Here is a 15950-nt window from a genome sequence, read left to right on the forward strand (position 1 = left end):
CTTGCGGATTCGTAACAGGGTTATCCATTCGTTATTTTGAGGGTCAGTTTGGGCGGGGTGGGGTGTTCGGACATGTAGTTGTGTTTGAATTGAAATTGACGAAAGTCGCCGTGGCGTGAAGCGGAATGAACCATGGTTCGGATGTGTTATGATTTTGCCGTTTGGGGCTTGGTAGGGTCGATCAGGTTACGTAACGAGATGTGAGTAAAAGTAGAAAGAAACCTCATACAATGACACAAGACTCTATTTGATGATATCCCAGAGGGCTTGCAGCATGAAATCAGCCTAGTAGATCTCTACAGCTCAATAATACGAGAGAAGCTCCGTAAGCTACATTTACAGAAAAGGATCAAAAGTCGGAAAAAGAACAATCCATCTAGACCGAACCAAAACCAACGTTGTATGTCGCTAAAGGCATGCAAACCCACAGATTCATAACCGTTCATTACCATGATAATCATCTCTCTAATAGAGTGGCAGTAGCAGAAGCAGAAGCAATAGCAGCGCAGAGAAGTAGAGAGAGGGGAGTAAAACCAAAGCCGAGGCCATGCCACAAAGAATATCCTTTTCAAAACCCAGAACACGCACAAATGATAAAGCATCAATGATAAAAAGAAAAGAAAAACAACTCGTTAATGAAGATGGCTCGTGGTCAAGTCATCACACAAAGAAAATTCGTTCATAAGAGATTCGTCACATCGTAGTCATTCAGGTTTGCGATCACCATCCAAGTCTTCAATCAAGAAACAAGTCTTTCAACATGGAAGTATCAAGGGATGCGTTTCTAATGTTGAACCGTGAACAGATCTTGCGCCTAGTTCTTTCTCCCTTCCCACACAGGTTAGATATTCCGAGATTTCTTCAACCTGAAAACATAAACAAACGCAGACAAAGAGACAAGTGAGCTTCGTTTTGTTTCGACACCGCCGGGGCTGTCAGTCTCCCACATGCTCGTGGTAAGACTCCGACAAGGCCGCGACGCGCCATGCGGGTTGTGCATGCGCAGTCTATCATAAAAAACAAACTCCGACCAAGAAATAGACCCAGCAGAAAAAGAAAAAAAAGGAATCCAGCAAAAACCAAGAAAGACCCGAACAGAACCAGAACCAGAACCACAAGCTAGCTAGAGCCGACAACTGAATCACACTCACCGATGGCGAGCCATGACCACGCTAGGCTTCATTGGCTGGAGAATAGGTGGGCCACCAACCGGGCCACCAATGGTAGAATCGGTGATTGTCTTGCGACGCTTCGATGTCTCGTACTCAGCGGTACTCTCGGGACGGATATCCTCGTCCTCGCGCATACGCTTGCTACCCGCACTCAGCGAGCCATTCCCAGCCGCGTAGACGGGGGCCGTGGTCGAGGCCATGGAGTAAGGGTCGGAAGCACCGTTGACAGGGGTACCGCGCGTGTCACTGACAGCGTTGTACAGGGTAGTGGCAGCGGCAGGACGGGGAGGTGTATTATACCCCGAAGCCCAGTGGGGAGGGGGGGCCAGTGCCCGTGCGCGGGGTCATGCGACCGGAGCCGTTTTGCTGGCTCGGGGAGCTGGTCATTTCCGGGGTGAGTTGGGAGTGCTCGCCGGTAAGGGAGCTGACAGAGGGATTTGTGGTGTAAGTGTAAGAGCCGCGGTTGGAGTTGTATCCGGTGTTGTGGTCTGGCATGTACTCCTGGTCGTGTTCGGCGACGGGCTCGCCGGGCCCGTTGCTCTGGCTGTAGCGGTTTGAGTCGCGCTCGGAGGTTTCGGGCTCTGAGGCGCCGGGGCGTGGGTTAGGTGGCGCCATTTCGCTTTTCATGTACCCGCCGGGCAAGGATTGGCCGTAACTGGGCATCCCTGATTGGGTAAGTGGGGTGTGCGGCGCGTATTGCGCGTGTGATTGTGGTGGCGCGGAGTAGTAGGGCTTGGAGCTGTCGTAGGCTTGGCCTTGGTAGGCTGGCAAGCCGTGCATGTTGTTGCCCGGTGGGGTGGTTGCGGGAGTTGTTGGCATTGAGCGCTGGTTGCTCAGTGTGGTGTCGATGGACAAAGGTTGTGTGTGTGGCACTTGTCCGCCCCATTCATATGAACCGCTCTGATTGGTGACCCCCATCAGGCTAGATGCGCTGGCAGGTGGTGTAGGAAATGTGTTCGCACGCTCGAGGCCAGGTCTCGAGCCAGGCTGGCCACTCATTGGGCCTTGGGACATGTGAGAGGACATGGGCGTAGGCTGCATAGAAGGCTGCTGATGAAGCGGGGGTTGCTGGGAGCCAGATGGCGTGCGATGGGGACCCGGGGGAGGACCTTCCAACCGTCGCTGCTGAGAGTCTTGCACTACCATGTTTGTCCGAGTCTGATTGGCCGGGTGGTATAGAAGACCACCGATATTATGCACAAAGAGTGGATACAAGAGATCGGTGATCTTCTCCTTGTTGGCAAATTCCAAAGCACGCTCGAATGGGATCCTAGAGAAGAGTTAGCGATGGACGGTACACATGCTTGTTGGAGGCTTCAAATACATACCAGACACCTTTCAAATGCATTGGTCCAATTTTCACCACATGGCGAAGCTTTTCGCTCTTGAGGATTCCATCACGTCGGCCACGAGTCATGCCAGCTACATTGAGCAACTTTGTACCATTGATCATGTGGTTGTCTGTGAAATAATTAGTCAAAAATACTTCCCTGTCTCTTGCCATAAGATCCACTTACCCTCTCGTCGAGCTACACACACCCCCTTGGCTTCCACCTGGTAGCAGAGACTGCCCTCATCTTCCCATAATGTGGCTGTCACTCGGGGCTTGGCTCCCGGAGGAGCAACTTGACCGGTACCATCAAAGACGAATCCTTGTAGGGGAGCACCAGTGTTGTTCCCATATCCACTCGGAGGGGCCACGGCGTGATTGCTCACTTGATAACGATCAGAATAATCATCGACACTCTGGCTTTGGAGCTTACCAGGCAATGGTAGCAACTGAGCCGGCATCTGGCCCATGGAGCTCGGGGGGTGTCCAGTTGGGGGTGAAGTCACGCCACTCGCGTATCCATATTGGGGATAAGCAGCCGGGGGGTAAGAAGATGCGGGTTGCATAACGGGGGGTTGCCCGTGATACTGATAGTGGGACATTGCGCCTGCGGTTGCGCCTTGGGGAGCGTATGATTGAGCAGAAGACATGTGCGAGTGGACATCCATATACGGCTGGGCCTGGTTCATGCTGCCGAGAGAAGTCGGGCTCGGATAGTACCCTTCGTTGACCGAAGGTGGGAGACTGTATTCAGTCGCGGAAGAATCTAATGAAAGCCGGCCCTGGGTCCCAGACAGGTCCGCAGAGGACGGCGGGCTCCTAGGTTCGTTTGCTGGCACGGAGGCACCAGACAGACTTGTGCGAGCGCTAGAATTGGTGGAATTGCTCAAAGACGGATCGTGATAGGCGTTCCGGGAAAGGCCCTGGGCTGTCGGCAGGCTGAGAGCGGGGAGTTTGTCGCCGGGCAATAACGGTCGTTCCGCTGCGTGGTGGTTGTACCAGGGAATGTCAGCAGGACCGCGGGTATGGACCTGCGAGATCGACGGCAGCTCCAGCTTTTCGGTTGCACGGATAAACGGTTTAGAATAGAGAGTAGAAGCGAGCGGACGTAGTAAATATCGTCCGGCGTGCTATCAATATAGGCTGCAGAATTGGAAATCCACAGGATCTTGCGAACGTTGCACGTTGCACGGAGGGGAAAAAAATAAGAGAAAGAACTGCAAACGAATCTTTCAACGGGCTTTCAGGATCAAACGATCAAAAAAAAGTACAAGTGATGCAAAATGCAGGCGATGCAGGGGCGTGCAATATCGTAGTGAAGCTTCGTAGTAAGTCGTAAACGTTTTGTAAAGACTCGGTTGGCCTAGACAGAAGCGCAATAAAGACTTCTTTTTGGAAAAATAAAAGTAGACGAATTCAGAGAAGCACAATGGTCATCAGAATCATTAAGAATCGTCAATCGAACACATCAAAGTGCGGGTAGGTTCAGCGTAACTAAACAGAAGGGCGTAAGTTTGGGTCGTTTCAAGGTCATGCAGGAATCATATCATCGAAGAAACTCTCAAATTGGAGCGCATTCAATGATCAAATATGGCCGAAGCCGGATGAAGGGGGAACGAGTAAAGTCTCAGGCAAGTCGAGGGGGGTTGAGAAAACAAGTGCGTTAGGACGTACAGAAAGGTGGAGGCTGGGGTGGTGCAGCAAACGCATCCCTATGCACTGCAGGCTGGATAGATGGCGTTTGAAAAGGAAAAAAAAAAGAACAAAATATAATGTAAAAAATTGGGAAAGGGAGCTTAAAATAATAACAGGGAATTCGTACCGTGAAACTCAGCGGTTAAGAGAGGGGGAAAAGAGGTGAAGCGAAATGACGCTGAGCCGCAGCGGGAAAGTCGATCAGTGGAGGATAAATAAGCTGACTAAGTTGAGCAGAAGAAAGAGAAGAATGTCTGCAGAAAATCCCGGCTTGCCCCGTCTTTTGAGGGAGAAACGAAGAGGAAAAAGGGAAGAGAGAGAGAGAGAGTCGAATCAATCACAGTGGGACCTAGTGGAGTGAAAGTGACTACCAGAACCGTGCGTTCAGATCATCCTCTAGACTCGATACCTGCTGTTTTCTGTTTCTTTTCTTTTTTTCCCTTTTTGTTTTCTTTTTTTTTTTTTTTCGTTTCTATTATTCCTTTTTTTTTTTTTACGGGATTATTATATTACTATTTTCTACGCCACCAAGCAAGGACTATCCGCAACAGAGGTAAGAAAGGCAAATCATTCCCCAGTAACAATAATTAACTATCATTTCCCAATTATACCTAGAAACTGCAGTCAAAGAGAAATACCTAGATCCTGGTCTGTGTGACAGGCAGAAAAGCAACAGGCTGATCGGCCGGGATAGGCCCGCTGGATCTGGGAGTTGATTTCCTTAGTGGAGTCTCCCGATTAGATTCAATTTATTGAGGTTACTCCGATATTGGATCCTATTTCTGGCCGCGCAAGACTGCAAGAGTTGAATACGTGCACGGAGTATATGGCTCCGTACATGGTATACCTTATACAGGCCCTGAAAGTTTCATATTACCTCTCTAACAGGGTTAAAATAGAAGAGGGTTTCCAACCTTCCCAAGGCTGGAAGGTTCTCCACGCGTGCGGGTCCCACTCAAGTGAACCATGGTCAGTCAACCGGGGAAAGGGGAAATACCAAGATTTCAAGGTTGAATCTAAGGTTAGTTGAATCCGTGAGATACCAAATTACACCTAATCAGACTAGTATAAGTACTATATTGTGCAGAGAAAATTAGAATCCCGACCCGATCCTTCATCGTGCAAGACATCAAAGTAAAAAAAGAACCGGTAATGCGCGGCGGCTGCACCGTCGATTGCACTCTCCCGCTTCTGGAGCCAGCGCTTGCACCACCCTTTCCCCTCCATTTGGGGTACAGTAGCTAACTGCAAGGTCCGTCTTAAAGAAACGGTTAAAATTCCAGCGCCAAATCATTCAAGTCATTCAAATCATTCACCGGACATCGGCCGAGGCTTGCCCCCTCTCGGGTATCTGAGGCCCCGGACCCCCCAAGTCCATTCAAACTCTAGCTTATACGGCTATAACCGACTGAAGTGGGTCATTTCAATTACCTACAATTGACAAGCCAACAATTACAATACCAAGGCCTTGCCTGTTTTTATGGTTCGGGACGATCTAGGCGTTAAGACGGGCCGTGAGTAACAGTGGAGAGAGAAGGAAGGAAGTACGTCACACCCCAGGGATGCAGAGGGGAAAACCAGTGGCTCAGAAGGAACCACGAAACACGGGTGGCTTGAAGGAGATCAAGGGTCTGTTCTCTACACCAGTCAGAGGGCGCTTACCGAAACAGAATGAGAAAATTAGGAAGTAGAGAGGAGAAAAAGCAAAACTAAAAAAGCGATTCCTCTAGAATATTTGTCCAACCCAATTTAGCCCGAATTGAAAGATGTTTCCACGTAGCATCGCGATCCCAACTGAGAGTCCCCGTGATGATGCATTCAGAGACTCCTCTTCTCTAATCCTTTGACTCTAGCACGGTTACGGGCGTAGATCATATTCCTCTTGAAATGGTAAGTCTGCAATTTACGGGCACATACAATACGGAGTATAGATACCGCTGTTCCCAGTCGGGATAGTCGGGATAGCCGGGATAATAATCCTAGGAATAATAGCAAATAACATGAATATTGGTTCTAATTCATTATTTCCCCTATATTTTCCCAGCGCCCAACAAAAAAAAGGTAATGCCCAGAGCCAGATCCCAGTAAGGGGGAGCAAAGAGAACATCAAGACAACTCAACTCCAGTACACCGCTTATTACTTCCCAGAGAAAAAACTGTAAGCCCAAGTGGAAAAAAAAAAAGAAAAGAAAAGAAAAAAAAAAAAAAAAAAGAGGCAAGGCCAAAGTTCCCTTGCGTTTTGTCCCTCTTTTTTAATTACTCTAGATTATTATTGTTATTCTCCACTAAGAGAGACCTAAGAGGCCAAGAGACTAGGAGACTAAACTATGGAGTTGATTTCCAACCCGAAAATCTCGCTTCAAGGTTGACAGATGTCAATTCCCATGCATTCCAAAAAAGTGACAGCTAGGGATTTTCTTTTTTCAAGTCCTTCCATGATATGCATTGACCACCCTACATGGACCTAGATCCAATGGTTAAGGATCGGGGAGATGATATTATTTCCATCAAATTATCCTATTTGCATTCTTTAGTGGGTTCTGCAAGTGGCGCCGATATTGCCCACAGACCCTTGAGAGGTCGGTGAACATGGGGTCGGGAAAAAACGGGCCAGTATATATCAATGGCATTCTTATTAATATTGCAATGTGAAATACTTGGCAGTAGGTCTTTTATCTGTTATGTCTGCGAACTATACTATTTTCTTGCAGGCCAAAGCAGGTACCCAAGGCCATGTACGAAAAAAAAAAAAAAAGAAAGGGGGCTGACAGATCCCTGCACCGCAGTTCGCTATCGACGGCCCGATACCCGCTGCACATACAGCGTACAGTAGTTTAGGGGGGGGGGATCCGCCTCAATACTTTCTAGAACAGGAAATAGCCTGAGGATTTGATAAAAATATTGAAGGAGGGGCCAGTCGGCTGTGGCTTTTTTCATTCTTTTGCTTCTTATAATATTTCCGTTAATCTCCCCGAATAATCAAAATCCAAAGATCCACTATAAATCCACAGTTATTGAAACGGCTCCGCAATTCGGGTGTGATGCGTCGTATGGAACCGTTGAGCCGAGTGCAAGGAGATACTCTGATATGATAGGTATACCTAGTCATAATTAAGTATTTGAAATATTTGAAATATAAATGTCAATTTATAGAAAAGAATATCTTTTTGATCCGGCATTTTCCGTGTGACTATCAACTCGGTGGATTAAATGGATGTTACAGAAATTAGATACATAATCTTCTCCATGACAAGGCCCCCATACCTACAACCTCCACTTCGCTGTTTATGCCAATCTCGCGTCGATCAACGGGTTCGTCCGTACCTTGCAGCGAGTTACCCTGCAGACTCTGTCCGTGCAGACCAGACTTTTCTCATGAGAATAGAAGGTTTTTGTTTAATTTGGGTTTTAGTTCTTTTTTCTTTTTTCTTTCTGCTTCCTTTTTCGCGGTTTTTTCTTCGAGTTGCACTATTATCAGATCGATATGCGGGGGTTTTTTTTAGTTCCCTTTTCTGTTCCGGCCTATCATGTTTCACCAGGGGCTGCCATGCTTCCCCATGTTGTACCTCACACATCATAAGCATATGCCCGAAGCCGTCTGGGCAGACGTTGATGCCAGATAAGGCCAACTGACAATCGGGGACACAATGGGTACAAGGCCTTTGAGAGGGGTGGTACAACATATTTACGATGTACAGCGCGAGACTCGGACACGAGGGGAATTTGAGCGAGAGCCGACGACTGACAGGGATATTCCCTGCAGACTAGTGATGTGTTGTACAGGATGGGGCAAATTAAAAAAAAAACGAATCGACCGAGATAGCGCTCGTATACGGCTGCTACCATAGGTCCACGGTAAGAAGTTGCCCAAGTGGGTACGGAGTACGGAGGTATAGGCGTGGATATCATATTATGAGGTACATATACAACCCTAAGCCAATATTACAATGATTCTGCTTTCCATGTGACTTGGGGAAATTTGTGAGCCAGGCGCCACCTTTTCCTCGCGCGAATAACAACACACCACGACGCCAGGATCTGGCGTGATGGAACTAAGCTGGGGCCGTGTGCAACTTGGATTTAACCTCGCATTGCATTGTCCCGTGGAGCCAAGAGATCGACTGCACGTTCATCTTACCTTTACACACTCTAGCGCGGCTTGTGTAGCAAAAGAAAGAGGGGAAAGACACAAAGAGAAAACCTCCGATACGTTATATAGGATAGCAGTGTTCAGTACAAGGTTAGTGACTATATCCCCTCTTGAGTGAATCCCTAGAAGAAAGTGAATGAATAATTCAACCGCCGTAACCGTTAGCAAGCGCCACTATTCTCGAGTCATTTACGCCATTTGCTCCAGTGACCATCTAGTTCAGAATGAATTTCATATCTCCGAAATAGCCAGGATGGCTCGGGCCAAATGTGTAACGAGACTAAAACCCCATCCAAACCAGCGGCGCCAATGATTGGCTTTGCGCACCAGCAGCCCGCCGATCGATGATCCGACGCAACAATGACTGGCTGCGGCAACAACCACGTAGGAAGGGCTAGATCGTGTGGATTCACCGCCAGTTGCCCCCTTGCGTGCAGACGTGGCACAGATGATTATCTGCTTCGTAGCTCCATCTGGTATGCAATGACCCGCTGCTGTGGAGGTCTTTTTTTTTGATGTATGTCGACCGTTGTCTTTTTTTGTATGAATTTATTATTCATAGAATAGGTGAGAGAAATAACAATTTCAAATTGTTATACTACATTTTATTTCTTTTTTTTTTCTTTTTTTTTTTTTCAACTCGCCGATGTCGGGCTATTTCGGTGATCGCCGCGACGTCATGCAGATAAGGGAAATAATGTAAATATGTAGAAAACATAAAAGGATCAATTATGTACGACATAGTCAAAACATGCCACTCTTGTGAGATCTGAACTTGCTTTGTAGGTTGTACAAAATGTATGACACCTATTTAAAAAGCAAGTCTAGAAATTTGTCAGTTCTGCACTACCCCCATCATTTCACGGTTCAGCCCTTAATATAAAAGAAGATAGATCAAAGATCACCATTTCTGTAAAGTTCATGTGATACTATCACCGTATCAAATATAAGCAACTCTCCCCTATATCCCTGTGTCATCCCGAATAAGGACAATGATAATGCGAGAAAAAAAACAGAAAAAAAAAAGAAGAAAACCAAGGTAAGCCTAGAACAAGCAGACCCTAAGCTGGAATACCAGAACTAATCCCAATGGACAGAAAGCGATAGCCGGAGTAAAAATCCAAAGCCCCAAAAGAGGAAAGGAGGAACTTACTCACCGTCTCTTTGCTGTCTCGGCTCATATTTTATAGTATGTACTGTGCATCTGACACGAACACACGCGCCGTCCACGCTTCTCTCTCCCCGGGCAGGCGTCGTTAGTCGATCGAAGAATGCAAATACCATGCAGCATGCAGCGTGCAGCCCAAGATGCAAGTATCATATACGATGAAACCGGCGCCAGAGTGACAAGCTAGCTGCCAAGTGCCAGCGCAGGGCGTCTGAAAGTAACTGCCGCCCACGGACTGGGTTGCTGTGCATGAAAAAATTATACATACGGGGTAACAATAGTGCCCAGCCTAACTATTGTCTATGGGTGCGAGTCGTTCCCCGGGGCGTAGGGTACGGGGATTACCACATTCTCGAAGCATGTCTGCCATTCAGATTGTGCATAGAGTGCATATCGGGAATGGTGTGATTGGATAATGCATATTGTCTTGGGTATCTATTGAATTTATTTCTGGGTCTTTATTATTTTGTTTTAGGGGAAATGAAAATCTACTCTGGTTAGTTGGGGTTGGGAAATGTCTGGGGGGTGGGGAGGTGGATGGGGTTGGTAGTTGTGCAGGAATCTTCCAAGGTTCTTACCTGTGTGTTCAAACCTCACGATTGAGTACGTACTCACCGCTGGTTGAGGACCTGCATCGGCTACAATTGTCGTGTCTGTCAAGGGATAATCCGCGTTGTTGAGCTGGTGGCGGTGGGAGGTTGGTATATCCCTTGATTAGGGATTGGGATGGCGGGATTGTTGCAGCTTGTCTTCGTAGACCGATTGTTTCCCGTGGGGAAACGATGCGAATCGGTTTTGAGAGGCTTGGTCTCGACTTTTGCTGGGATAGCTGATAGAAGCCTTGGTTTTATGCTTATGCTGTACTTTGTCTTTATGCTTATGCAGTAGTTGTGTTTTGATCTCGATCTGATAGGGGTTGTAATGATAATAATGCAATGGATTACGCACGACGGATCAGTGTTGACAGCGTCGGTGCATTGACTCGAGAGAACGGGCATATCTGCAGTGCTCTGTGTTATGTACTCCGTAGACTTAACGCGCTTCTAGAAGGCATGGTTGATGCAATATGCTGTCTCCCGTCATTCATGTAGGGATACTACGGTTCCTGCTGATAGATCGTCAGGATCATATATGTGCTGTCTCGGTACAAGATATATAGTCAAGGTGTGCGTGGTCGAGACCAAGGGATTTGGGGGGACAGGGTTCGGTACATATGTTATGAGTCATGGTGCATCTCCCAATATATATATATATATATATATTTTCTTCAAGTTATACCTGAGTGGCATGGCTAGTACGGATTACAGTTTCTAGACAATAAAATGGAAAGGTCCCAACGAGAGGATATATAAATATACCAGACGAAGAAACCAGAACATCATCTGAACGAAAAGTGAGTGTTTGTCCATTGAAATAACTCTAAAGCTAACAATATTCCGACAAACTTCTATACCCGACCCAACCATATTCATCATGATTTTTTTACAAGCATATCTCATCAAAGGCGCAGAGCATAATCACACATCAGTGCTGGTATATTTATCGCTTACCAGCCTGAGCAAAGATTTGTTGCCAAATGTCGATCCACTGTTGATGCTTATATGACAACTGACGGTGGGGGTTGCGGAAAGTGTTCGAAAGGATCTCGCGCAGGCGGCTGTTGAGGATTTTCAAGGCTAGCATAGACTTCCAATCTCGTACAGCGAATCGAATACGGTTTGCGTCAATGGAGACAACACCAGAATACATCTATTTTGGCGGTGGTCAGCTTATTGCAAGGGGAAAAAAAGGAAAGGAGACGTGAAGAATCGCTGTCGTACCTTGAACTCGGCATCACCACACAGTAAGGCTATAGCAAAGTCGTCCACTGCGCTGGTATCATGCGCGCTGAGGTTGCGGGCACGTGCCATGATGCTATAGTATGACAGCCACTTGACGGACGAGTCCGCCCTCTTGTTGACGGAAACCGCGGGTAGTGTGACTGTCTGATTGTTGCCAACGTTGCGCCAGCCCTTGCCCTCGCGCGTCAAAAGCTTAGGGTAGAAACTCCAGGCGATGACCGAGTTGATCACAACATCGTTGTTGCTGTTGACGTCGAAATCTTCAGGGATGATGAAGAATTGGCGGTTTCGGCTGTTGGAGCGTGCACTGTAGGGTTGATTAGCAGTTGTAAAGATGAGATGTGACATTTGGACGAAAGGATTTCTTACCGGTTAAGGGCCGCTTTCTGTGATGCATCTAGGGTCAAAAGACCTGCGTCGGCAATTGACACTACCAGTTGCATTTTGATGTCCTCGATTGCCAGTAATGTCTGCGCACTGAGGAAGTTCTTTCGGCAGAAAGAATACTCGTTAGACCCCGGAGTGCTTCTCGTACGTCTCCAGCTGCAATATGCGTTGTATACGGTCAAAAGATCCGAGTCACCTAGCTTTGGTTAGTTATCAACTGTGGAAACCCGGTATATTGGGACACACCTCTTCGGAAGGACGCCCGTGCACCATCACGTTGTGAATTAGATCCAATTGTGTTCACAAATGGTGACTTGGAGGAAAGGATAGCAGCAATGCTGACAGTCGCATCCAAGCACCGGAAGAAGGCTCCATGAATGATCATTTTACCGAGGAAGACATCCAGCGGCAATTTGGCCAGTTGTGTTCCGAGAGAGGTTAGACTCTCGTTGCTGGTCAGAGCTTTAACTTCCTTCAATGAATCAATGGCGCGGCGAATGTTTTTAGACGACGGCGGGTCAAGAGCTTCGAGGAGTGTCTGCTCCACTTCTCCCAGTTTGCAGATCTTCACACGCAGCACTAGATCCTGCAAAGAAAGGCGCAGCAATTCAGGGGTTTGCTGTTCCGAAAGCAATTTTTCATGACGGTGTCTAGTGAAAAGGTGGAAGCAGATGCCGTTCTGGACACGTCCAGCACGACCGCGACGCTGTTTAGCGTTCGCACGCGAGATGAATGACTCAACAAGACGGGATAATTGACGTCTCTCATCGAAGCGCATGATCTTCTCTTTTCCTGTGTCGACCACAGCAGTGATATCCGGGATGGTGATACCTGTTTCCGCAATGTTCGTTGCGATAACAATCTTTCTTGTGCCTTCCGGCGGTACGTTGAAGGCCTTTTCTTGGTCTTCACTGGCAATTGAGGAGTGAAGCGTATGCACAATCCAGCCCCTCTGGAACATTGGCTCGGACAGGATCTCGTCGTTTAAGCGACGGATTTCCGCCAGTCCAGGCATGAAGATCAAGATCGCCTTGCTGTAGTGAGCCATCTCCGGGGACGTAGCAATCTTCAGAAGCAACCTTTTGATCAGATCATAGTCTATTCTGTACTCGTCGATGTTGATAACAGTCTCTTTGGTTTGTCTAGAGTATCCATCAAGACTGGCTTGGAGACCGCCCGTGGTGTCAGCATCCGTGGGTGGGTCATCCATATCATCGTCGAGGACTGTGTGCTGGGCATCTTCCGACAAACGATAGTTGGTCATCTCAACCGCATCCTCCAGGTACTTCATTTCCACTGGGAAAGTTCGACCTGGGATGTTCAAAACTGGCACCCCGCCGAGATAGTTCGAGAAACGTTGCGCGTCAAGGGTTGCTGACATGAGGATGAGTTTTAGGTCAGGCCGCTTCTGCATGAGTCGTCGGAGCACGATCAGAAGGAAGTCACTGTCGATAGTGCGTTCGTGAACCTCATCAAGAACTACATGAGTGATGTCTTGGAAGTCATCGGGCCGTTCGAGCATTCGTACAACCACTCCCGTGGTACTAGTAAAGTATTTGTTGAGCGACCACAAAGGTAAAACCGAGAGAGAAGTGAGAACTTACGCGTAGATCAATGGCGTGGATTGAGTGAACTTGCTTTCCAACCGTACCGCAAATCCAATGAGAGACCGATTCGTGCCCACTTCGTTCTTGCTCTCTCCAAGCTCCTCGCTTACACGCCGAGCAAGCGAGATTGCAGAGATACGACGGGGCTCGGTCACGTAGATCTTGCATGCTCGGCCTTGGATCATCTCATGCTCGAGAATGAATGACGGAATCTGTGTACTCTTTCCGCTACCTGTTTCACTGCAAATGATCAGAGCTCGGTGGTCATCGAGCGTGCTCAGGATCTCGTCTTTAAAGCCCCAGATTGGGAGATTCATTCTACCCTGCATCATGCGGTAATAGGAGGGCGTCGACGATTTAGCCATCCATGCTTCTTTCAAGCGGTCATCTATACCTGAGTAATTGTCACGCGCAGACCCTTTCATCGGGGTGCCCGGCTTGCTAGCAACGCCATTTCTCTTCCGGAAGTTGTCAGATAGGACAACATCATCTTCGAAGGTGCCTTGGTTCTCTTGGATTAGACGCTTCAACTCTTTCACGGTATTCTTGTCGACTTCATCCTGTTGGGCCTTCTGCAATGTTGCAAACTCAGTCCAGAGTTCTCTCCAAACCGCTGGCAATCGTAGATAGGCCTTGCCCTCCTTGGAATTCTGGGGGAACAATATGAATAAAACCAGAGTCGACACGTATCCCTCAGCCTGCTGCGCATTCGGTGTGGCAATACCATCCATTGATACAAAAGTAGCCAAGGAATTCGACTTGTGTGTAATTGATTTCACTGCTAACGGGAATGGGGCTTCTTGGGGCTTCGACCACCGCACCTCGAGGGCTTTTCTATTCGAATGGCTTGATGAGGAGAGATCTTGATAGACAACCATGCAAGATGAATCTCTCGATTTGCAAGTCTCTTCCAAGACTCGCCGTGGGCTCAGACCTGTCGGTTTCCCAAAGTCGCGGAGTGTGAATGAGGTCTGAGTCTCGGGAGGAGGAATACTTAAAATCGAGCCTGAATCCTCAGCCTCAGCTTGGAACAAATCCCCAAGGGCATCCTCCATTCCATCGATCGCAAGGAGCTCCGGATCTAGCTCTTCGTTGATTTCGGGCTTTGGCTGATCTTCTGCTTCGGTTGGAGACTTTTTCTTTCTGTCCACCGGGCGCCGAATAAATGAAGCATCCTTTCTGAGCTCGTCAAGCTTTTGCTCCCATATGTACTCCGCTTCTCGGCGTTCGAAAAGAACATCACGTTCGATCTTGGCAATCTTCCGCTGTAGTTTAGAGGTTTCAGGATCATCTGACAGGTTGCCAGCGCCGCCTCGACCTTTCTTGCCCTTTCCAGGGCGATCGAAAAGATCTGGCTCCAGGCTATAAAGCTGAGTCTGTAGCTCTAGCCATTCGGGAACCATGATATCTGGGTCGACTGAGCTGTCCGAGTCGTATGAAATAGGAGGAGCAACCTTTGCTGCCTTCCAGTCAGCCTTCTTGTTTCCTTGCTTGCTTTGATTTTGGGATGAAACAGGAGTTGAAGTCCCTGAAGCCTTCGATTCTGCTAATGGTCAGCATTGTGTTCAACGGAAAACTTTAAGCCATCGAGGGTTTACCTTTCATCCATGAGGTGACACTATCCGCATCTTTCAGTTGGCGAGTATTGGTCTGTGTGTAAGAGGGCAATTCGTTCTTATCACTGTGCGTAGCCAACCATTCCATTGCTTCATCCAGATTCCACACAAGATCCCGACCGGCACTGGCTGAGTTGCCAGCAAAATATTGCAAAACGTGCTTCAGTGCATCCTCGACGCGGTTTTCTGGGAAGTCGAGTTTGAGCAGCGTTTCCTTCAAGGTCCAAAGTTTGTTGTATAGTTCCTCCTCAGAGCCAGCCTGTTTTGAACTCGTGATCCGTCCACTTGCTATAAGATAGTCATGCTCTTCGGTACCGGCCAGTTCGAGAATACTGTCTTGAATATCTGTTGGTAACCACTCCATCAGGTTCAATGTTACTGATTGCTGTCGGAGAACGCGGCGTTCGTTCTCCAGCTTGGTGGCCTGGCGCGCTGCGTCATTTTTACACTTGACAGCGTATTTATCAACCAAAATCTGGAGCTCTGCTTCTTCAAAATGCTTTTCTAGCTCCTCCGGTGTGTAATCTTGTAACGAGGTGGCTGTTTGTGGTGCGGCGGCATCTGTAGTGCGTTCAAGTTGCGGCTCGTTTTCCGGCGTGACTTTTGATACTTCGGTGACTGGAGAAGGTGTTGAGATTGCCTCTGGCTTAGGCTTTGAGGGCATAGATACCGTTGCAAAGCCTCGAGCCGGGTTGGAGGCGGGCTTCTTCTTTTTCTTGCTGCTGGGCGGCATTACGGCTGAATTATCAGCGGGCCCAGCGGAGGAGTCTTCAAAGCACGCTGAAAGTCAGTGGTCAAAGACCAATGAATTTGGCCTGTGAAATACTGTGGAATACTGTGGAATATGGTGTGAAATATTCCCGAAAAGGGTGTTGAAATATGTAAAGAACGAAGAGTCGGCCATGCCTGTTGAATGGCGGGATGGAATCCAGCTCCCCACACAAAACTCTTATGACAGCATTCCTAGCCCACTTCACCAACTTC

The 15950-nt window shown here is 47.9% G+C and overlaps 3 protein-coding genes across 3 annotated transcripts; all 3 read right to left on the bottom strand.

Moving 5' to 3' along the window:
* Positions 1 to 1147: 1147 nt before the first annotated feature.
* N7447_006810 (KilA N-terminal/APSES-type HTH DNA-binding) lies at positions 1148 to 1372 on the bottom strand (the record flags this gene model as incomplete). The annotated part of the gene is made up of 1 exon (XM_057231072.1): positions 1148 to 1372. The coding sequence occupies one exon, from the start codon at positions 1370 to 1372 to the stop codon at positions 1148 to 1150; it is 225 nt and encodes a 74-aa protein (XP_057086162.1).
* A 94-nt stretch (positions 1373 to 1466) lies between these two features.
* Positions 1467 to 4212, bottom strand: N7447_006811 (KilA-N domain-containing protein; the record flags this gene model as incomplete). The annotated part of the gene is made up of 4 exons (XM_057231073.1): positions 1467 to 2442; positions 2501 to 2633; positions 2690 to 3632; positions 4177 to 4212. 4 exons carry the CDS (start codon positions 4210 to 4212, stop codon positions 1467 to 1469), a joined length of 2088 nt encoding a protein of 695 aa, XP_057086163.1.
* A 6842-nt stretch (positions 4213 to 11054) lies between these two features.
* Positions 11055 to 15699, bottom strand: N7447_006812 (putative ATP dependent RNA helicase; the record flags this gene model as incomplete). Its single annotated transcript, XM_057231074.1, has 6 exons — positions 11055 to 11264; positions 11336 to 11663; positions 11726 to 11939; positions 11990 to 13287; positions 13348 to 14893; positions 14949 to 15699. The coding sequence occupies 6 exons, from the start codon at positions 15697 to 15699 to the stop codon at positions 11055 to 11057; spliced, it is 4347 nt and encodes a 1448-aa protein (XP_057086164.1).
* Positions 15700 to 15950: the final 251 nt, after the last annotated feature.

This window comes from Penicillium robsamsonii, assembly GCF_028829455.1.
Source record: "Penicillium robsamsonii strain IBT 29466 chromosome Unknown utg000003l_segment0_segment0, whole genome shotgun sequence".
In the NCBI taxonomy this organism is placed as follows: domain Eukaryota; kingdom Fungi; phylum Ascomycota; class Eurotiomycetes; order Eurotiales; family Aspergillaceae; genus Penicillium; species Penicillium robsamsonii.